Raw genomic sequence first — 23,475 nt, forward strand, 5'->3', positions numbered from 1 at the left:
CTTAATGCGAAAGCTCAGTTCCTTTAATGTCTGTGACACCATTCTTTGTAATTTTTACAAATCTTTTATTGAAAGTCTTTTAACTTTTTCATTTATTTGCTGGTTCAACGTGTTGCCTGTGAAGGACAGGAATAGCCTAAAACGCTATAGTTAGGGTCTGCTCCAGGATTATTGGAGTCCAGCAGAATAACCTGTGCTCCATCTGGGAGAAACGTGTGGTACAGAAGGCAAAAAAGATCATCAGACAATCTAGCCACATTTTGTCCAGTGAATTTGCTCTGATGCCCTCAGGCCGGTGCTACCATGTGCCCCCTAGGAGAACTAACCAGTACTCCAAGTCTTTCCTCCCTTCAGCTGTTAAACACAGACCGTAGTCATTTTAATTGAATGCCTTCACTTACATGAGCGAACATCGTATCCTGTCTGTGACGAACAGTAGGCTTGTTCATATATATATATATATATATATATATATATATATATATATATATATATATATGTGTGTGTGTATATCTTTTATTTCTTATACATGTTCTTATGTCTTTACATATAGAAATATATGTATACTTTTTATTTCTTGTGCATGTTTATATGAAACTGATCTGTTATCTCTGACATGATTTGTTTGTTTATGTTATGTCATGCTGTTACGTTACGTCCTGTCATGTCTGAAGTTTGTAGCTCACTGTGAGCTTTTTAAGGTGTTGGGTAGGCTGTGAGAATTGCCCTTCTGGGATAAATAAAGTTGTCTGAATCTGAATAATGCCTGATTTGCACATAACATTTCAGAAAACTTATAATACAAAAAAATCTTGTCTTAATGTACGTTATCAGCTGGGGAAGTTTCATGGTAATATCTATTAGCTAAAAAAAATACCCTATTCACCTGAAAGCAAATCGGTGGCGATTTACACTTTCTGCTGCCTGTAGATTTCCAGTAGCTAGTTGACCAGGTTGTCCACCCAGGCTATGATCCAAGAATAACATAGACCCCATTGGCATTAAAATGTGTTTTGGGTGATCAGATTGCACTCGGATAGTGCTTGACCACATTAACCTGATTACATTTACACCTAGTATTAATGTGTCTCCAGTGTCCACATTGACATCAGATTGCAATTGGATCAGACAAGCTCCATAGCGTATTAGAGCAGTAGAAAGACAGTGGCCGGTGACTGTTGTTGTATGTGGATTGAGAACACATTCGCACTTACACTTGTGTTCAATGTGGTCATGTCATGTGTCCCTGACCACCTCTGGAGGTGGTTTGGCCGATCAGCTCACAATCCGTCCTCAATGTGTTTGGGGGGAACCTGTACTTTCATGTGGTCAAGCAACTATCTGATTTCAAGCTGATCACCCAAAACACATTTTAATGCCAGGTGTAAATGGGGTCATAGATATCATTTCTGCATCACATGTCTGTCTGTCTGTCCCACTGATGACATCATCAATGATGTCATAAATCCCACTGATGACATCATCAGTGACATAGACATATATAAGGCTAGATGGCTTACCCGCGCTGCCGGTCAATGGAGAGCGACGTCGTCGCATGGTGGCCATCTTTCTACGGCACCACAGCTTTATATATATCTATGGGTTAAAAAAACGCTAACATTTTATTATTATTTTTGGCTCCAAATTACACCAAACTTAAACTGAAGCATCATCATCATGAGATGAATTCACGCACCTAGTTTCATGCAGTTTCATCCATTTTGCTAGGAGCTATGAGCATCTGTTGTTGGGTTAGTATTATCACATCAGATGATCATAACTCCTAGGGAAATGGATGAAACTGCATGAAACTTTGTGCCTGAATCCCTCTCATGGCATAGATGCTTCGGTATAATTTTGGTGTAATTTGGAGCCCATCAAAAATATAGTGTTTTTAGTGTTTTTTGTTTTGTTGTTGCCATATCTCGGGAACGGAATATGCTTGTAATAAACCAAACCGTTTGTAAATCCGTCAAGATTTCAGCAAGTTATGAGTATTTTTGTCTGTGCACCCTCCAACAGCTACCAGAGAACGTACCAGAAAGCCTGCCGTAGCAAGATGGCGGCGCTTCAACGACGCTGGTGACTCCGCCTTAAGCCATCTAGCCTTATATATGTCTATGATCAGTGATGTCATAAATCCCACTGATGACATCATCAGTGAGGTCATAAATTCACTCTCTCTCACACACACACACACACACACACACACACACACACACACACACACACACAGTCACGAGATAATGAGGGAGAGGGAGAGAGAGGAGAGGGGGAGAGAGACTGAGGGAGAGGGAGGGAGAGACGGGAGAGACTGAGGGATAGAGAGGGGGAGAGAGACTGAAGGAGAGAGAGGGAGACATTGTGCATGCACCATGATAGGGCAGGCAAGGCCACACAGCAGCCCTGTCTGTTTCTTTGTCTGTCCCACTGATATCATCAGTGATGTCATAAATCCCACTGATGATGACATCAGTGATGTCATAAATCCCACTGATGACATCATCAGTGATGTCATAAATCCCACTGTTGACATAATCAGTGATGTCATAAATTCACTCTCTCACACACACAAAGTCAGGAGAGAGACTGAGGGAGAGGGAGAGGAGGAGAGAGGGGGGAGAGACTGAGGGAGAGAGGGGGGGGGAGAGAGAGGGAGACGTGTGTGCATGCCATTAGGGCAGGCAAGGCCACACACAGCAGCCGAGCTGCGGGCACAGTTTCAGTTCTCCTTCTCCCCTCTCTTGTCTATTCTCAAGTCTTTTCCCTCTCTTTCCCCCCAATCCACTCTCTTTTCAACTTTTCTCCTTTCTTATCCCCGTTTCTCCTGAGTCCTATCCTGTCCCCTGTCTTCTTTCCTTCTCTCCTCTCCTCAACCTCCTCTCTCCTATTCTATTCTATCCCACAATGCATTGCGTTCAATCGTTGGATCATCATGGACCAAAGCGGTAAGCAGAACGTCTAGCGGCCTGACGTTAGCAAACTCCTTTTACCTAATTTGTTTTCACCACACAGTCATAAGCTCCCCGTGTTAACAGCTCTTTAGATACGAATCTATCATACTTGCAGCCCGTGGCTTTGCTACGACATCATTTTATCACCTATACGTTAGCAGCTTTCAATCTAACGTTGTCCAGGTTAGCTAGCCAGCTAATACTTGCTAGCAAGTCGGACGATAACCAAGATACTTGTGTGAATAAAAAGTTAAGTCCGTGATTAACCTGGTAACTTAGCTACGAAGTAAATACGTGCCACGCAGCCACCTTCAAACAATCTAATGAATATAACGTGGATTACGTTATTAAATGGCAAACCAGGCTATCTTCACAATGAAGTTGGCGTAACAGTTGGGGCGCGAGTGCTTCCTGCATCATGCTAACCAAGCTAACGGCAGCTGCCTGTGACGTTACTGGTTGCAACGTTAATAGTAGCATGTCAAAAATAAGATTTCCCATGAAAGAGGAGAGAGTCCAGCCCCATAAACGTTAATTCCGCGTATCCGTTTGTAGCGTAGAGCAGTAGAAATTATCGAAGTTATTTGACCGCTAGCTAGCAGCAAGTTCGGTAGCTATAACTAAACGTTAAAGTTGGATATTGACACATCCATGTTATTACATAGCGCCTACAATACATCGTTACTAGTGAAGCATGAGGTCCCAGCGAGCAGTGAGAAATGATTTAATTGAACCTGCAGAATCTCTGAACATGTCTTACGCCCTCGCTGGCTATATTGAAGCTATTTCCCTGTACAATAAATATCTCTGTTATCTAAGTTACTTATCTATTCAGCTGACACTCACTGGGACATTTTCTCTAACGTCACACAGTGGCATAGGGTGTGACCTAGCATGACACACACACACACACACACACACACACACACACACACACACACACACACACACACACACACACACACACACACACACACATCCTGACTTCCCCCTTTTCCTCAAGCGCTAGCCTCTGTCTCTAGATAGATGCAGCAGAACCATCAAAGACATGTACCGGTATGTTAGGCTTAATACTCCTGTCAGTGCCCCTGACCAAGGCAATGGCAAAATAACTGGAGTTGGTCCCCGGCCACTGCACTGCGGCTGCCCACTGCTCCTAGTTCTAGGAAGGTTCCTAGTAGAGGATGGGTCAAATGCAGAGGATGAATTTCCCCATGGGGATAAATAAAGGATAACATAACAATAACATAACACATGGGATATCAGACATCTATTACTGTATTTTGATCATTTACTGTAAAGGAACGACTGTTTTGATCAGGTTTCACCTCCCCACGAGAAATTACCCAAAACGGGGTCCATAGCCTGAGGCCCCACACACACACACACATGATCCGCAGTAAAACAGCTCACTCACCATCACCAAAGAATGGTCTTGTGGCTCTACACTACAGGATTGGGGATTCTAGAGCTGGTACATAGACATCTGTTCAGATGTGCGTTTACTGCGGTGGTTGAATCCCCGATCCTGTGCCTGGGATTGGCTAGCAACTAAATGCTAACTATGCTGAATGGGGAGAACGGGGGATTATCCCACCCTAACCATGCCACCAGCCAGCTACCCCAGCGTCTATGATGAAACATTAACTGTATCTATTTGCCACCTTGCGCTGCGCTCAAAGTTAAAATTGTTTAAACTTTGACCTAGGGCTGGGCGATAAAACGATAGCAATATATACCCGACGATAGACACGTCATCAATACAATAAAAAAATTGTTCGATAAAACGTTCGATAGTTTAACTCACGGCTGCATGAAAAAATCAAGAGCGTTTCTCCTCTGAAACAACCTCTCATGTCCCTTGTTAATAGAGCGTGCTACGAGTGACACGGAAACAGCCAATCATTTAACAGACAAACCCTGAGCGCCCCAACTCATAAACAGCCAATCATATCCCCTGACAATCGGCAGTGCTAGTGACGCAAACAGCAGGTTTGGTCTCACCCGGTACCACACCACCACACATGTGAAACAACAACACATAAAAAGAGAAAATAATGAGTGCAGGAAGAAGACGTGGAGGAAATTGTCAATAAAAGGGACGGTGAATGCAGAACACTGTTGTCTGTAAACGTTACAAAGAATTCAATGTGAGTTTCAATTCATGTTAACATAAATTGACAACGTGTTAACATGTGTTCCATTAATAACCTTACGAGCCCACAGTCTTGTGCGACCGAGACATAAACGTTAATGTTGCACACCAATTTCACAAATGCGGACGTCTGCAACGTTACTTTGCGGAATGCTGGGAAGCTCATTCACTGAATCACCTATGTTAAACAACCCTGAAATACACATTACCAAAGTTTTTTGTTTGAGAAGGCTGTCGATGCTAGGCTGTCATCAAAATAAAACGTCACCATGTCTGTAAATTACTGCTTGCACTCAGTGTATGTGTGACAGTGTTCGCATTACAATTAGAGCCCGACCGATATTATCGGCCCGCCGATATTATCGGCCGATATTGGCGATTATCGATATATCGGTATCGGTAATATTTGGCGCCGATTTTTATATATATATATATATATATATATATATATATATATATATATATATATATATATATAAGTTATAGACAGCATGGACAGCATGTTGTGTATATTTGATATTTTTTCTTAACTATTTGTTCTATTGTGTTTTTGTATTTCTAGTTATTTATAATTATTAAATTCCCAGTTAAGTTTACTGTTTCATTGCATTGAGTTTATTAATAAGCTGTAAAATATCCTGCCTACATCACTTATTTCAATTAATGTCAACTCAATCATATCTTTGTCAAGTGTTTGATATTTGAGGGTTGCTGATGTGGTGCCTCCTCTGGTCGTTAAGGGCGCCTGTTCGGAGGGAGGGGAACTTGTTGGAATAGCGTGATCCTCCCACGTGCTATGTCCTACCGGTGAAGCTTCCCCTGTCAGGTGAAAAGAAGCGGCTGGCTAACTGCCCATGTGGAAGCATGGAGCCAGTTTTCGGCTCTCCCCAGATCGGCAGAGGGTGGAGCAGCAACCAGGATAAATAAATAAAAAATTAGCACTAATGGGGGATTAGCACTAATGGGGGATAAACATTTGATGATAAAAAAAAATAAAAAAAAATAAAAAATATCGGCCGATATTATCGGTATCGGTAATTTTTTATTCCCTAAAATCGGTATCGGTATCGGTTTCAAAAATCCCATATCGGTCGGGCTCTAATTACAATTATTACCTGTGTGCCTTGAAAATTAGGTGGTTCAAAATAAAGTGGTTAAATGCAAACTTTTTCTTGTTTTTTTTAATAAAATAAAATAAAAAATGATCAATTATCGATATCGACTGATATTAAATATTTCATATCGATATACTTTTAGCTATATTGCCCACCCCTACTTTGACCTACTTACTGCTGACCTATCTCCGCTCTACCTCGTGGTCAGAGAATAGAAGATCGCTTATCATGTGAAGGCAGCTTTAAGGGTATACCCAAGAGCATGGTGCAGGTTAGACACCACTTTGCATTAATATGTGGGACTTTTAGGTAGCAATTAGGATCATTTTTTTTTTTTTTTTTTTACCCACACATAGCTGCGTCTAGACTGGTTTTTGTGAAGCTTCTGGCATGCACACATAAAAACCCGCAAATCTAGCAATAACACCTGTGATGATTTTATTACACAATAAACAGTCGGATCATCATTACCTCCGTATGCCCAACGTCTGTCCCGGTCTGTCCATCCTCCAAGAGGCGGCTCGCTGCAGTAGTCTCCATGTCCTCCACTCTGCAGCTAAAACTCCTCCACTCAGTCTGGAGCTAAAACTCCTCTCCAGCGAGTGTCACTTGCAGGGAGTTCCTAAAGCCCCGGTTGTAGGTGATTTCTCTGGCCTCTGGCCTACCGGTTACTTTATAGATTTAATTTTTAGTGAGTTGAGGCAGACTGTATTAACTGCACGAATCTGCGGGCCTCGGTCCTCAGAGCCAGTCACACACACGCACACCCAATCGTCATGTGTGCGCGCACACACACGCACCCAATCGTCATCTATGGGCCGTGCGCAGAGCACATGCATATTTCCGCACGTCTTTCAACTCACGTCTGTTCTTCCCCTCAACCGCCATATTATACAGTCTATGCATCTGACCTTCACTGTCAAAACATGTAAGGTAAGCAAGCTACGTAATTAACGTGCTCTGATTCAACTTTTTGAGTAGAACTAATCGCAAATGGCTCACTGTTTGGCAGCATCGCCACTCCTGTTTGCTAAACTACGTTAGCTTGTTTAGGGACATCTGGTGGTCGAGCCACCACGGAGCAACTGTTTGTGTTTGCAATAGACACTTTTCACGGGGGCTATTTTGTGTCGAAAAGGCAGAATAAACACGGGTGCAAGCAAAACACTAATGATGGTTTCCAAATTCCAATCATGGAAGTTTGAGACATTTTATTTTTCATCATTGTAAAAACCACAGCACAGTAAACATCTAGCCTCTTAAATTTGTTCTCAAAGTCAACCAGATTCATGCATTTTAGTTTACATTTTTTTTTCTTCTTATCGGACCCCCCCAAGAGGGTCCAAGCAAGATCCACCCACCACAATCTCTCCAAATCCTGTGGGGAACATACAGTTATTAGTATTTTCTTTGTTCTTAAAAATATAAATTGCCTGCTTGTGTTTTGCAATATGGATATTGTTTTATTTATAATTAAATTGGGCCTTTTATAAGAATGTTTATTTGTATTATTTCAATTGTCACACTCATGGATACATATTTGAGGTTTGTTTATTAATTGGGAAAAGGATCACTGGAACAAACGGAATTGGAACATGAACTGGAACATGATCTGACTGGCTACTCAAAAGTTTGGGGAACTCTGCACTTGCGACTGTCTCCGACGATAAAGTTATCCACCGCCTTCCATTCTGCAGCAGTTACACGAGCTGAGATGGTCGGTCCGCTGTGCGGTCTGATGTCTCTCCAAAATTATATTTGCAAATACGTGTTATTTTGAAAAACCGATTGCATATTGGGGGTCAACTAGTTACGTTTGACTACTGAAGCGATTAAAAACTTCATAAAGTGCCATATTAACCATAGATAGAGCCCCCAAACTAAACTGAAAGTACAAGAAAACTCGGGTCTGCCGTTTCCCCACTAAAGGCAACTGAGTTTTCTTTTCTCCGCCGAAATGCATTCTGGGTCTGGGCAGTGTCGAATTATCATTCCAGAGGGTCAAAATGCTATTGGTTTTGGTGGTAAATTATCATACAAATACGATAATTATTGCACGTCTACCACCGCTGATTCTGCATGCTGTAGCCTATTGACTGTATATTATTATTATTACAGTAAGTACAGTAGCCCGAGTGACAACACATGTGTTATCTGCCCAGATGGCTTTTTGTGTGAGCATGTGCATTATAATGCCACCTTTTTCTCCATATTTCTGCCCTGGGGGCATGTTTAATTTTTTTTAATTTTATTTTGGGGTATTTTCATAAGAATCTTGAGTCCTAACTATAAATATATTTTTTTTACCTCCACCACGCTCTTTAATATGAAATAATGTGTTAATCCCTCACTAACTGCACTTAGTCCTACAGTACAGCAACGTCATGGTCTGTCCTACCTACCTAATCCTACAGATTTTTTTCCCCAGCAGACAATGATCTTCAAGGAAGCGATGGCTCTGGGAGTCTGGGTGGCCCAGACGTCCGCAGACGAATCCCCATCAAACTCATCTCCAAACAGCCCATGAGGAGCAAACCTCAGACCCGCACTCAGAGATCCACCAGCAGGCCGTCTAAAAGCCAGGCTGGAGAAGAGGGTGGGTTTCATTTATTTACAGTGTAACTTTGCTTTTTCATGGCCGTTATTTAAAAAATCAGCATAGATAGTGGGAGTGTTGACTGTTCACACACAGTATGGACATTCGGCATACTTTACATATTGTTTGAATATCTGAGTACCGTAATTAATTGTTTCCAGAATAGCTGGTTCAAATACTGTGTTTAGATGCCTTGTGATCAGTAGGTTTAAGGCTGTTTTTATGGTTTGCCACATGTCAACAGACTTATGAAAATTGTCGGAGAAGACTGAGGCTCAAACGGGAGGGATTGAGACTCTGCACACGCGGTCACACACATGAGCTGGAGAAGTTTCAAGTTACCCCTGGGTTCATTGCTTTTGGTGCGCCTTAAAAGCCCTTCATGTCGACTTGTAAGCTGTTTTACTAAAAGCCCTCCAAAGACCTCCTGGGGGGTTGGATTGGCATTTCAGAGCTGATTTTGTTGATATCGGTATGAACATGTCCCTAGCGTCCATACCCAAACCTACGCCCATGACAGTCGGGACTAAGTTTGGTTTCGTGTAATGGAAAGAAACTTGTTGAAAACTAGTTAAACCTTTGCCTATGCTATGCATATTGGATGCCGACCCGGGTTCGGGTCCGACCTGTGGTCCTTTGCCGTGTGTCGTCCCCTCTCTCCCCGCCTTTCCTGTCAGCCTGCTGTCCTGCCAAATACAGGCAAAAATCTTTATTTAATAGTGTTTAATGGAGACTGATAGGAAGTGTGTGAGAGAAAGGAGAGTTCATATGACAGGTCATTACATCTACACTGCACCCCCCAAGTATATAGCAGTGTTTACCATTCATTGATACATTCATGGCGCATCGCCACAGCGGGATTTTGACCGCTACAACCGATGTTGACGGACCCCCCACCCCCCCACCCCCCCACCCCCCCCACTCTCGCAAAAGCATCGGCTGCCGGCTTTTTGTTTCAATTAAAGTCACCATCACTTTAAATCTCTGGAAACAAGCAGCGGAGCTCAGCTCAGAGCCCCCTCCTTTGTGAACTCTCCAGGCGAACTCACTGACAACATTACGTCATCACACTCAGACACATGTGCCATACAATGTTTTGATTTTGTGCGACGTGCCGGTTGGCATATGGGCATATCACGTTAATGTTGACTTCTATAGCCTCAATTTTATGGACGCAACGAGGTAGGCTACAGTATGCCAAGGTTTGAAATAGATTTGATTGACAAAAACCGTGCACGTTTGTGATTCAATAATAGCGCTCGCTATTAGTAGCGTTACACGGACTTGACTAACGTTATCGGGTGCGTTCGTAAATCCAATCTGACGCTCTAGTCTACACTAAATGAGAGTGCGGCTATTCAAAGAGGCAGACTCAGAGCATGCTCGCTTTGTATGAATTATGAACGGGTCATTAGTTTTAGAAACACATGCTACTGGCTAGCAGTTAGCTAACTGCTACACATTAGGGCTGGCACGGATCAGAAAACCTACGGTTCGGATCGCGTGACGGATTTTCAGCCACAGTTCACGGATTTTTCGGATCAGCAAAAAAATAAAAATAAAATCTCTGATTTTTTTCTCTCAAAATTAGATTTTCGATTTCGATTAGATTTTTTAATACTATTATACAGCTCAAAAAATATTTTTTTCTCATAAGTGACACAATTTATGCTTTTACTCTGAAGGCAGAACAACCCAACTTCCTGTTTTAGCGTGGCGCTGCTATGCCTAACTTCCTGGCTGCTGGTTGCTAACCTGCAGTCACTTGACACGGGTACAGACAGGGGTGAGTCTGGAAACATAACGTTGGAGCTACTTAACGTTAAGCTAATTGGTCGCCCAACGTGTTGTTTTGTTGTTATGTGTCCTAAAGGCAACATTTCACCCGCCAGCTGATAACGTGTTTGTGAAAAGTGTGTGTGTGTGTGTGTGTTGTGGCTCTCGTTATCTTGTGCAGCCCGCAACACGCTGCTCGCATTCCTGTGCTTTTTCAGAGGTGTTGAAATAAGTTTGTTGTGATGCTGTCTTTAGTAGCCACTAGCCACAGCCTTCAGAGAGACTTTTACAGCGGGGAGAAGGGATGAGGAAGCTCACGCGCTCGCCATGATGATGCCTGTCTGTGTCTGGCTGCGCTGCAGGCATTCTCATACACTAGCGTTACGTTAAATGCAACGAAAAAAGGGGGGGGTCCGCGGACCATGAACGTTCCGATCCGTGTTCCGAACCGTGGGGGCTGATCCGTACGGGTCACGGATTATCCGTGATCCTTGCCAGCCCTACTACACATTAGGGCTGTGCGATTTTGCCTAAAACTAAAATTGACGATTTTTTCTCTCAAAACTCGATTTTCGATTTCGATTTCGATTTATTATACTATTATACTTCTCTAAACATTTGTTGCCCTGCAGAGCTCTTTTCCCCCCTTTTTTCCATAATTGACAATTTACGCTTTACTCTGAAGGTAGAACAACTCAACTTCCTGTTTTAGCTTGCCGCTGCTATGCTTAACTTCCTGGCTGTTGCTTGCTAACTTGACACTGGTGGATTTGCGTGTTCCTCCGTGAGATAATTATATTAGTGTCTAAGCGACCACCCGTGCTCGGAGTTATATCTGTACTAGAATAACACAAAGTCACAACAGGAATGCGTGGAACTGCGATAGCAGTTAGGGGGAAATTCAGACACACAGGGACAGGTGAGTCAGCTGAGGCAGCCATGAATACAGCCAATCTATCAGTACTCGGTGGCCTCACGTGTTGTTTTGTTATTATGTGAACTGGCAACGTTTCATCGTCCGGTGATAATGTCTGTGTTCGTGTGCGCGCGTGAGTGTGTTGTGGCAATCGTTATCTTGTAGGCTACAGCCTGCAGTGCAACAAGCTGGTTTTTGGTCGGAGGTGTTGAAATAAGTCCATTGTGCTGCTGTTTTTAGTAGCCAGTATCACAGCCTCTAGAGAGACTTTACACAAGTAGCAGCATGCGTACATGAGAGAGAGCCGCCCCGCGTAACGTACTTACCCTAGTTAAAGTGAAAATTATATAAAAAAAAAAAAGAAAAAAAAAACGATTTTACGATTTTCATTTTTTTAACATCGTCCTAACTAATTAATTCGATTACGATTCAAAATCGATTAATCGCACAGCCCTACTACACATACAAACCCGCTCACTCTTATCTGCTCTCAGCTCCTCTCCTCCCTTCTCTTCCTCTGTGTGCGCTCTGCCACTCCGACAGTGTAGTGCTCTGAATAGCCGAATGCTGTATTCTAACAGCGCTCCCAATTTCCGAACGGTCAAGTTTGTGCCAGTCTGCCAGAGTGCGCTCTGGGCACTCGGAGTGACATTTACAAACGCACTCGATGAACATCACCTGTCATGCTCTCAGATGTCATCTGGTGTGTGAGATTATTACTGGAAAATCCTATTTTATTTTCTTAAATGCGGTATAGCCAGGGCTCGACGTTAACTTTTAAAAGTGGTTGCCGGAGGGGCAACCTGGCAAGAGCTTTTGGTTGCCCGAATAAAAATATGGTTGCCCAATTTTAGTCGCTTTATATTTTGAGTAATTAAGATACTATGCAGTCATAAGCCGGCTTAATAATGACGATGTGACAGAAAAGTAAGTATAATAATCTATAGTATAGTATAATAGGCCTATTCAGTGTGCGCACCGGGTGTAGTAGTAGTAATAATGATAATAATAATAATAATAAATTTGTGTCATTTCGTTTTCTAAACAAATCTTATTTTTTGTTTTTATAATGCATTTGCACTGAAAGGATTTAACTAATATTTGTGAACTTTCATTTTCATATATTTTTCAACAGTTATTGTTCATATTGTGCTTAATTTATTAATTAAAAGCGTTATTGATAATTAAGTAGCCTACCCTCCTCCAGGCCCGGCTCCAGACCCAAGTTACAGAGGGGGCCTGCCCCTAGCTTGGGGGGGCCAAGCTACCCAAGGGGGGTCCGGGGGGATTCTCCCCCGGAAGAAGATTTTGTACATTTTAAAGTAAAATTCGTCAACCTGGTGCATTTGAGAGCAAAATGAAGAGGCTAAATCTGTGAAGAACTACACACATCTCTAATGTGTTGTGACTTTACAAATAATTAGGCCTAAACAATTAATATTAAGTGTATTTACACATTGTGCACAAATTGCATTCATTGTGACAAATTTACAATAGTTAATATCCAGCCAGAATCATTGCAAATGGATGTTCAAAGTAACAGTTAGCAATAGCATTGAGTTAATCAATGCCTAATGACAGCCAGATTCCATGTTAAACTTTAAAACAGAAAAACGTTTTTAGCAACAAAAAAAAAAAAAAAAAAAAAAAAAAAATTGAATGGGGGGGCCAGTTTGCTAAATGGGGGGGCCCGGCCCGGTCAGGCCCTGCCCGGTCAGGCCCGGCCCGGTCAGGCCCGGCCCGGTCAGGCCCGCCCCTAACGCCGGGCCTGCCCTCCTCATGTTCATTCAGGGATACTTTGATGACAGTGGTTTGGGGCCCCCACTCTGATGTTGCATAGGGCCCCAAAAGGCCCAGAAGCGGCCCTGCAATCCCTCTCTCTCTCACCCCGTATGAGAGGCTGACAGGCCAGGGATGCAAATAATTTCTCAGCACATATACGCGGTGGTAAAACGTTTTTGAAGGATGTCCTGGTCGAGGTGTATGTTGTAGGCTTGTTGTAGGCTACATGCTTTGCAGTATAGCGTTATGCTGGAATTATGCTTGAAGTTTGGGCTGTCGCACGGAAATGAGAGACACTGAATCTTGACGAGGAAACGTGTGGAGCGTTTATACACTGTGTGTGGGTTTCTGCTCGCGGAAGTGAGCTGGAGTCTTGAAAACTCCACTTTGTCCGCCCAGCCGCGTCCACGTAGTTACACAATTCGGGGTGTGCACAGCCAGGCGAAAACCGTCTGCACAGCAGCCTTGTGGAGGGGCGCGTCTGCTGATTTAACTAACTTTTCCGTGTGGACACTCGCCGATGCGGGAAGCATATGAGACCTAAGCGCTTGTTGTAGGCTACATGCTTTGCAGTATAGCATTCGTTTTCCGTCCCGTTCAAAGACGCACGGGTATTTCACCTCAATGACAATTTCCTCGTCCTTTGTTTCTGTGCGGGGCTGCGGGCGGACGAGGTTCTTCTTGCGTCTTGCAGCCGCTGTGATTGTGTGCGAGCAGCCCCACCTGTCCCAGTCAGTACTCGTTAAACATACCGCACGTGCAGCATGCATCACGTAGGTTCCGACTGGTAATTAGTAACATCGTTTCGATTGTAACAGCAATAAAATGTCACATATATGTCACTCACAACAAGTATTAAAACATTTATTTGGTGTATATTTTGCTGTTTGCTGCTGTACATATTTTGTTGCATGTTAAATCGTGGTTGCCCCTGGGGCAACCAAAGACCGAGAAATGGTTGCCCCATGTTTTTTTTGGTTGCCCGGGGCAACCGGGCAGCCGTTAATGTCGAGCCCTGATAGCACTCCAGCTTTGGTAATGTTTGTGGTTTAATAGTGCTAATTAAAAATTAATCACTTCAAACCATTTGGAAATGCAATTATTAATTACCGTAAATTCCGGACTATAAGCCGCGGGACCAAAATTGACTATTTTTTTCTTCTATAAGCCGCACCGGTCTATAAGCCGCGGGTGTTTTGATGTTTAATTACCATATGAAAGGGTTCGTGCACAGAGAGGAATGTCGGGAAAGAGATGGCTGTTTGGGGAAGCTCCCATTTATTAACATTTCAACAAAACAAAACAAAAGTCAGGTCACTAATCCCCAGACAAAATCACACAACAATAGGCTATATGTGCAGCAAACCTGTAACCAGAGAAGTCAAGTCACTAATCCTCGTCTTCCTCTTCTTCCTGCGTACTGAAACCACCAAAGTCCTCATCTTCAGTGTCGGAAACGAACAGGTTCAGGGTGGCTTCGTCAACCACTCTCCTCTCTCCTTCATTGTCACTCAAAACCAACGAACTCCTCTTCATCACTGTCGGCATCGAACAGCCTCTGAAGCCTCTGACGGCCCTCAGCGCCAGCTGTGGCGGCGTCATCCTCTTCATCCCGCAGCAGTCCAGCGTTTTGGAACCCGTTGGTGATTGTGGATGTTTTCACACTCCTATAATATTCCGTGCTGAGACAGTTCCTCCTGCTGCACCGTCCAACGCCTCACCATTGACTCATCGATGCCCAGGTTACGCGCGGCTGCTCTGTTTCCCTCTTTTAATGCGAGATTGACTGCTTTCAACTTGAAAGCTGCGTCGTGTGAATTTCTGCGTACCTTCCCCATGGTAAGTGAGAGTGTTGCTTCTACTGCTCGTCTTGTTGTGAATATTCCTTGATCTTCCTTTGTGTGAATTCGCCGAAGTTTGTGATTTTCTCCTGGTAGTCGGGGGAGGGAGTTGATGGCAGAGTGGCCGTTTGCTTACCGTAATTACCATATGTAAGTGGTCACGCACAGAGGGGATTGTCGGGAAAGAGATGGCTGTTTGAGGAAGCTCCCATTTACCGTATTACCGTAACATTTCAACAAAACAACATAACACAACACCACCGTTGTTTATTTTTACAGTGCACACAGTGTCCGCGGTGTGGTGAAAAGAGGGCAAGAGAGGAAATTAAAACAGAAGTGGATTTATAGTTAGAAAGAGTGCTAAAAAAGAGAGATTTTATTTGTATTTTTTTTTTTTTTTCTGAAAAAATCCATAGATAAGACGCACCGTTATATAAGCCGCAGGGGCCAAAAAACGGGAAAAAAGCCGCGGCTTATAGTCCGGAATTTACGGTATTTGCATTGGATAGTCTATAATTTACCCTATGAAAATGTAAAGGAAAAGAAATAGGCAACCCCTCATTATATTAATTACAGCATGTAGTAGAAGGAGGGATGTGGATAATGTGGCCCACAGAGCGCTGCTGCTTCCTCCCTCTCACTAACATTATATTAACAACTTCATTCTTTTATCAGATTACAGAGAAGCCCATGTCAAACAAAAGGAAGAGCGCACCAAGCCTAAACATGTAGGCATTCTGACGTTAACTTCATTTTGCTCTCAAAGTGCACCAAATTGATGCATTTTACGGTAAAATTACGGACAATTTTATTCTGGGCGGGCGGGGTCCTGCGGTCCACCCACCACGACAACTCAAAACCCTGTGGGAAACACTGTTAGTATATTGCCAGGCGTTTCCATTCAATTCTAAATAGAGATGAGAAATAGAGAAATGTATTAAAGGAAAATAAATCCTCAGATATTCTTAAACTGTTATTATCAATCTGTGATGTTCAATGACGCATTCCCTGGAGTCATGTTGTGTAATTTAGTGAACACATTTTCCCTCAACCTGCCTCCTCAACTTCTACTTCATTTAGTGATTTCCTAACTTGCAGAGAACGAGTGTCAACTTGTTGCTTTCGATAAGTTTGGCGTGTGGGCACAGAAATGCAACAGCTAGCCATGCAAGTTGTTAACGTTGGGTCTATGATAGTGGCCACGCTCCTTACTCAAAACAACAGCTAGCCATGCAAGTTGTTAACGTTGGGTCTATGATAGTGGCCACGCTCCTTACTCAAAACACGTGTCTTGTGGCTGCATTGCGTTCTGGGCAATTCAGACTACCGGTTGAGAAATTGATCTCTATATGATTGTTGAACGTCTCTTGGGGCAAAATGTCGGCTATAGAAAGAAGCCGTCGCTCTTTGACTGACACCTTGGTCGCACCAGGCCCGTCTGCGCAGCGTTCCGGCTGCGCCGTGGCTTTGCTCCGTCCTCTGCATGTCGGCATGCCCCACAGCACGCGTTTCATTAGCGGAGCGCTTCCGATCGCTGCCTGCAGCTGGATGCAAGATCGCGCGGGATTTACGAGATTGCACGATACTGTGTGTACAATGGGGTAGGCTTGTCGCGGTATTCGGTGTTACCGGGGTGACCCGGTGGCGAGACATACACCGATTACATAACGTGCTCACCGGTAACACCTTTTGTTTTTATGGAGGAAGAATTTAAAGGAAAACTCTGCAGTTTCAGCGTGCGCCGGTGTAAATTACAAGCCTCCCTCTGGGCTGCAGTGTGGCTCCGCTGTTCTGGTTAGACCACCAACTAACGTTAGTTAACGCTATGCATCTTATTAACACAAATTATGCCCTCCTCATACACATGTAGGTAAGACCCTTACTGCTGCTTGCTGGTAATGTTAATCCCATGTCAGAAAAAGTCTCCAGATTTGTCGCCAACGTTAGTCTCTTCTGAGAAAGATTGTCTCCAGGAGGGTCTGAAAAGTTGGCTCGAGTTGGATCAAGCCAAGTATTGTGAGGCAGCCAGTGTTGTGACTGTGAGCGTCCAAGCTAACACAGCAGCGGAGAGGAGCTGACTGACTGGACCGTGAGGACAGCTGATTTTTTTAATTTTTTTTATTCTTTTAATATTTTATATTATATTACCGTATATTATATATATTTATACAATGTAACCGGTAACACCGGTGTTGACACGTGTTTATTACCCGGTGTGAAAATGACCACACCGTGGCAACTAGGGCTGTGGCGATTCACTTATCTCCCGATTCGATACTATCACGATTCTTGGGTGCCGATTCGATTTATATTGCGATTCTTAAGTATTGCGATTCTACGATTATTGCGATTCGATATTACGATTTATTGCGATTTTTGTTTATTTTTTTCTTTTCTTTTTTCAGTTTGTTTGCTTTTTTAAACTAGATTAGAACATGGGAAAAGTTGAATCATACACTAGAGACTGTATATTATATATCATGAGTAGGGCTGGGCGATATAGTTAAAAACAGGGGCGGACTGGGATCATAATTCAGGCCGGGCATTAGATACCAAGCAGGCCAGGCCGATATGGGCCGACGCGCGTGAAATTTGGGCCGTTTGAAGCCCAATTTGGGCCGTTTGAAGCCAGATTTGGGCCGTTTGAAGTCCAATTTTACAATGAGATGCACCCACTTTAACCCTGAAGTGTAATTATTACTTCAGACTAACTAATAAAGTAATAAAACCACTAGTAAAACAGTAGCAGCGCCTGGCCTGCTGTTCAGTGAGTGGGCTGACTGCAAGCACCCAAATTTTTTTTGTTGTTGCGATTATCGATTCTGGAATAAAAGATCGATCCAAAAAATCGTGACATTAAAAATCGCGATACTTAGGTGAATTGATTTTTTCCCCCACCCCTAGTGGCAACCCTACATTGCCCCCCAATGTATGGATGGATGTAAAGAACACAACACACAAACAACACAGTCTATCGTTGACTTGCTTTTGATTTGGTCATTTTCCCTTGATTGTTGTGCTTCTACCATGGGTAAGTAGGCTGAAATGATTTCTTTATTTGTCATACAGTGCCTGTTAGCAGGAGGAGAACTCTTGCATTTCTTCATCTACTTGAAAGACTACAGGGGGACGGGGGGAGAAGGAGTCGGTATTGGGTCTGCACACAGTTTTTTATTATGAAAATCGACTGGATTCTCGTGCAGTTGCTGTGTCTGACTTCCGGGCTGAACGATCTGCTCTGTGCAGCTTGACGCAGCTTCCAGGCGTCATCCGTGAAAAATAGAACTGCCGCGTATCTTTAGCGGAGCGGGGCGCCGAGCCGCTTCTGGGACACTTCTGATACGTGCCGTTGCGTAGGGGTGGGACAAAATATCGATACTCACGGTATCGCGATATTTCCACTTGCGATACGTTATCGATACACTGGCACCAAGTATCGATATGTTTATTTAATTTTTTTTTTTTTAATAATAAACAGGCTAAAATATTATGCTGTGTGTGGTAGTTGAAACATAGTTTCAAGTTGACGTTTATTTATGTTTGTAGTTGAAACAAAAACATAAATACTGTAGGCTACATGAATGGAAATGTTTGATCATTAATATCTACTTTTAGAAATTATATAGGTAGGTAGGTTAAATAGGTTTTCTTGTTTTAATAATAATAATAAAAAGACTTAATGTGTAACTTTTCCTCCGTGGTATCGAAAATGGTATGAGTGAGTGAGTGAACTCTGAGAGAGTTCATGTCAATTCTGCTAATAAATACATAATACCTGCTTCTTGCCTTTTAGGGGTATTTTTTTCTCTTCAGTTACACAGGTATCGTGATGTATCGTCTTCCAATATATCGATTATCGCAGTATCGCTGTATCGTGATAATATCGTTATCGAGGGCCAAGTATCGTGACGATATCGTATCGTGAGCTACTCAGCGATTCCCACCCCTACCGTTGCGTGCCTGGTGGGATCACATGCATTGATTAAAATGCCCGCAAGCAGCTCCGACTACCACGTCGGAGCCGGAACGCATACGTTCGAACGCATACGTTCCAGGTGGGATCCAGCCGTGAGGGACGGACATCAAAACCTGCCGTTTACCGCTGATGATTAAGACCGCTGAAACATTATACAGGGTTCCCACACCTTCCTCAACATCACATTCAAGGACCTTTTCCCCAAATTCAAGGACCCAACACGGCATAGTTTGAGACATGAATCAAGGTTAATTACTATTACAACAATAAGAATTTGTATGATGAGAACTAGCAGAAGCTCACAGACCATTAAAAAGAGAGAGGCTGAAGAAATACAAAAAACTCCAAGGCACTCTAATTTTAAAAGGTTAACAGGGCTTAAAGTTATCCGTCGCTACGACGGATTTCCGTATATTGGAGCCAGATATGAAATGTGAAAAATACCAAAATTAAAGCCCCTTTGTATATTTTCAATGTATATTGTATTGAGTTTGAATGAAAGCTTTTATTTTGAAAGATTCTGACCGGACGTCCAAATGATTCTCCTGGGCTGTTTTCAAGCCACAATAAGTCTGAAAATGTTTTGCTACGGTTTCCAGGTTGAACGTCATGTTTCCTTGCCTGTTTCAATGCACCACCATGTTCACTGATAGATGTTTTGCTACGTTGTGCTATGTTTTCGGCCTGCTGAACGCATCAATGCGACCCTGCAAAGCCACTTCTAATATGTAACGCTAAACAAAACACTGTTGCAGATCTGCCTCTTAGACAGCATTAGTTCCTAACGTTAAATTATCCCTAATGACAGCATTGGACTGAAGAAGTTTGTTATTGAATTGGAGTTAATTTATTACTGCAAAGGTGGAGGAACTTTGAAAACATGCGCGATGCGGAGTTGTCTTTTATTGGACAGGTAAAACTTGCTAACACACACACGCTCAAACGTTTGCTGCAGTAACGTTAGCAAACATTATTTTCTGTGTATTTTTTCCCTTGACAGCGCGGGGGGTTGACGCTTTTTCCACGACCACATGTCACTAATTGTCATTTCCACCATAAAGATGCATGTGTCCGCAGAATAACGTTATTTGATGGAGAGAAAAAGTCTAGTGGAGTTTCACTAGCGGCAACGCTAACGTTACTGAATGAGCTATAGGCACCTATCTGTAACGCAACGTGATAACATTAACAAACAACTGTTGCTAACGCAGTAACTAGTTGGTTACTAACTTTCTGGTTAGTGTTATATGTGTCAGCTGCTGCTAGTCTCTGAGTTAGTTGATAACAAGATGTTGATTTCATCTGTTACCTGACTCCATGATACTAGTTCTGTAATTCTGAGGGATGTTTTAGATGTAACCGTGTGCAGTGGCATGTTTCCTCTTCACTTGATGCTGAACTGTAACACTAGCGTTAGGTGGTTAGCCTAGGCAGGCTAGGTGTTGTCTGACAGTATTAATTGGTGTGTTTTCATAACAGTAGGCTATCAGACCATCAGCTCAGTGGGACAGGAGGGGTGAGAGTTTGGGTGGAGCTGGGCTATGTGACTGGTGGAAGAGAACCTCCTTAGTTGGGACATATGTTTGACAATGTTGTTGTAGTTCCTGTGGCTACTGTTAGTTATTATTGTTATACTGATCCCTTAACCTACCGGTACTTGTTTGACTCGATAAAAAAACATCTACGGTATATCTTAATTGTGATTTATTATAGCCAGTAATTTTCATATGTCTCTGTTGGCATACCTACTTGGAACCTTATAACATGGCCTACTAATTCAGCCCAGAACACAATTCATGCATCATTAGGCCTACCTCATGTTTGGGAACTTGAGAGTGAAATGAGTGTGATGTACACAAATAGGCCTGGAAAATTTTTCAGTCAATTTTTTTTTTTTTTTTTTTTTTTGCTTCAACCCCTGGGTTAAAATGCTTTTATTTGCATGGCAATGTCATAATAGACTTTAAAAAACAAACGTTGACACGTTTCAGCATCAAGCCTTCATCAGGAAGTCAAACAGATATCCCTATCAAAAGAGCACCTCTCACCGCTATGTGATAGGTGTCAGGTGTTAGAGGGTACATTGTCCCATGCTTTTTGGTTTTGTGCTTCATTATCTGGTTTTTGAGCCAAAATATTTGACTGGTACTCTAAGGCCTATAGAACAACCCTTCAGCCGAAGGCGGAACTCGCCATTTTCGGCTGCTCGGAATCCTCTCTGCTCCTCCCTACGGCTATACAACAGTCTCTGACGCAGGGAACGACTGTCGCCAAGAGACTCATTCTGAGGGAGTGGAAGTCTCCCTCTACACCTTCTTTTCAGCTGTGGCTGACGGACATGATCTCGGTTATACGTATGGAGAGGCTCCGGTTTTTTAGGACAAATTCTCTTGGGAAGTTCTTGGTTATCTGGGACCCGTTTCTGGCCTATTTGGATGAGGTTAATAGCGGTACGTGACTCGCATAACTGACTTCTCATGGACCCTTTGCGTGGGATCACGCAAAGGGCACGCACATCCCTTGCAGGCACATGGGGACCTTACGTGGCAGGTAGTGCCAAGCTGTAGTATTGGAATGCAGTGTTTCCCACAGGATTTTGAGTATTTGTGGTGGGGGACCGCAGACCCCCTAGGGGGGTGCGGGGACATGCCCCCCCGCGAGATTTTTTTTAAACAATTTAAAGTAAAATGCATGAATTTGGTGTACTTTGAGAAAGCTTAAGAGCAAAATTAAAAGGCTAGATCTATGAAGAAAATGTCATTACTGTGCTGTGGGTTTACAATGACAAACTAAATTTCTATAGGTCAGGGATACTCAACTTGCTTTGCCACTTTCGTGAAATGATAGAAGGTGAGGGGCCAGTTAAATCATTGGCTGCCAGCCACTTCTGGAAAACGGATGCTCCCAGTGCCAGCCCTTTCAGAGCGTTTTCAGTGATTTCTCAAGACCCACAGAATATTGTGTGATATTACTATGTAAACACCGAACACGCCCAAAGAACGATGAGACTCTCTTGTATCATCAGCAAAAAAAAGTTTATTGATATCATTTTCCGTTCTTTAGTTATGAGCAGTAGAAGATAGGTTGGTTTCACCAAAAACAGACGTTTCAAACTAGAAGCTGAGATAATGAGCCTTTTGTGAAATGAAGCATTTCAAGCACATCACTGACTCTGAAGCTAATATTTTCTGATGTAGTGACACCTCAAAAATAATTTCCTTCAATAAAACAGCGAAAACAAAGGAATTTTGATGGAAAAATAATATTTTTTAGCTGCAACCAGCAGCGCTGGCCCCTGCGTGTGCAGACCCTACACCTTCTTGCTGGTCTTGATTTACTGCTGGTGGGCATCAGGTATTCCAGCTTGTGTTTGCCAATCTGTCCATCGAGCCTGCTGTCTGGGTCGGTGTTGTATTGTGCCCTGCGTGCCCCACCCCCCTCAACTGCAAACTCCTCCGTGGGAGTGTCTCTGGTGGCTCTCTGCTGCACGAATTTTCTGCTGCACGTTTCAAAGTGGCTCCACCCAGCGTATATTTTCACAGCGCCCGCCGTTTTTGTGAGCCCAGCGCTTCCAGCTGAGAATGATTTGGTTTTTCAGAAAGACGCTGGTGTCGGGTGCTCCTTTTCTGGCAACTAATCATGTGGAGGGGCTATCGCAGCGGAGACGGAGGGGCTCAATTGTGGGAGCAGATTGGCTGCTGTTCACAGCTAACGTTACAGCATGCATCGGTTTCCGTTTCTCCAGGCTTCTTCTACTCTTTTTTTTCCTCATCTTTCTCTAATCCGGAGAGCACTGTCGCCACCTAATGGGTCCGTAAAATAGCTTATACACCTTCAAAATCCCCCATACTTTTACAGGAGATGCATCAGGCTTTGATCCACGTCCCACCGTCAAAAAACGCAATTGACGTCTTTAGACGTCATTGGCACTCTACGTTACTATTTGAATTGACGTCTTTAGACGTCATTGGCACTCAATGAGTTAATAAACAAACAATATACATTTTTCTGTAGCGGATTGTAGGTTTTTGGGGTGTCAGCCAGCGTTTAGGCTGACAATGTTGTGCACACCGGATAGTTAGTTAAGTTAGTTAGGTTAAGTACATACATAAGTACCTGGGTAGCGAGCAGATGGCGGTATTTGACAATTTAGCAGCTAAATCATAGATTATTGAAAGATATTCCATATTCCAGACTGAAATGCTATAACAGAAGTATTGGCCAGAATGACAGAAACATTTATTGGACACTTATTCAGCGCGTATCTTGCATGTTGCGTTCAGGTGCACTGTAAAAAAATTTTTTTTGGTCAACATCTTTTTGTGGCGGTCAAAATCCTTTTGTGGCGGTCAAAATCCTTTTGT

The 23,475-nt window shown here is 43.1% G+C and overlaps 1 protein-coding gene across 1 annotated transcript in view; it reads left to right on the forward strand.

The window, feature by feature from the left end:
* LOC310799726 (E3 ubiquitin-protein ligase Hakai-like) overlaps positions 1-23,475 on the forward strand; it is a gene marked incomplete at its 5' end in the record, with an annotated part of 28,753 nt that overhangs the window by 245 nt on the left and 5,033 nt on the right. Inside the window, 2 exons of the mRNA XM_083662321.1 lie at positions 2,760-2,948; positions 8,656-8,820. Of these exons, the coding sequence (XP_083518447.1) occupies positions 2,760-2,948; positions 8,656-8,820 (354 nt within the window). The remainder of the gene's footprint in view (positions 1-2,759; positions 2,949-8,655; positions 8,821-23,475) is intronic.

The sequence above is a fragment of the Poromitra crassiceps genome, assembly GCF_964638095.1.
Source record: "Poromitra crassiceps genome assembly, chromosome: 2".
Lineage (NCBI taxonomy): Eukaryota > Metazoa > Chordata > Actinopteri > Beryciformes > Melamphaidae > Poromitra > Poromitra crassiceps.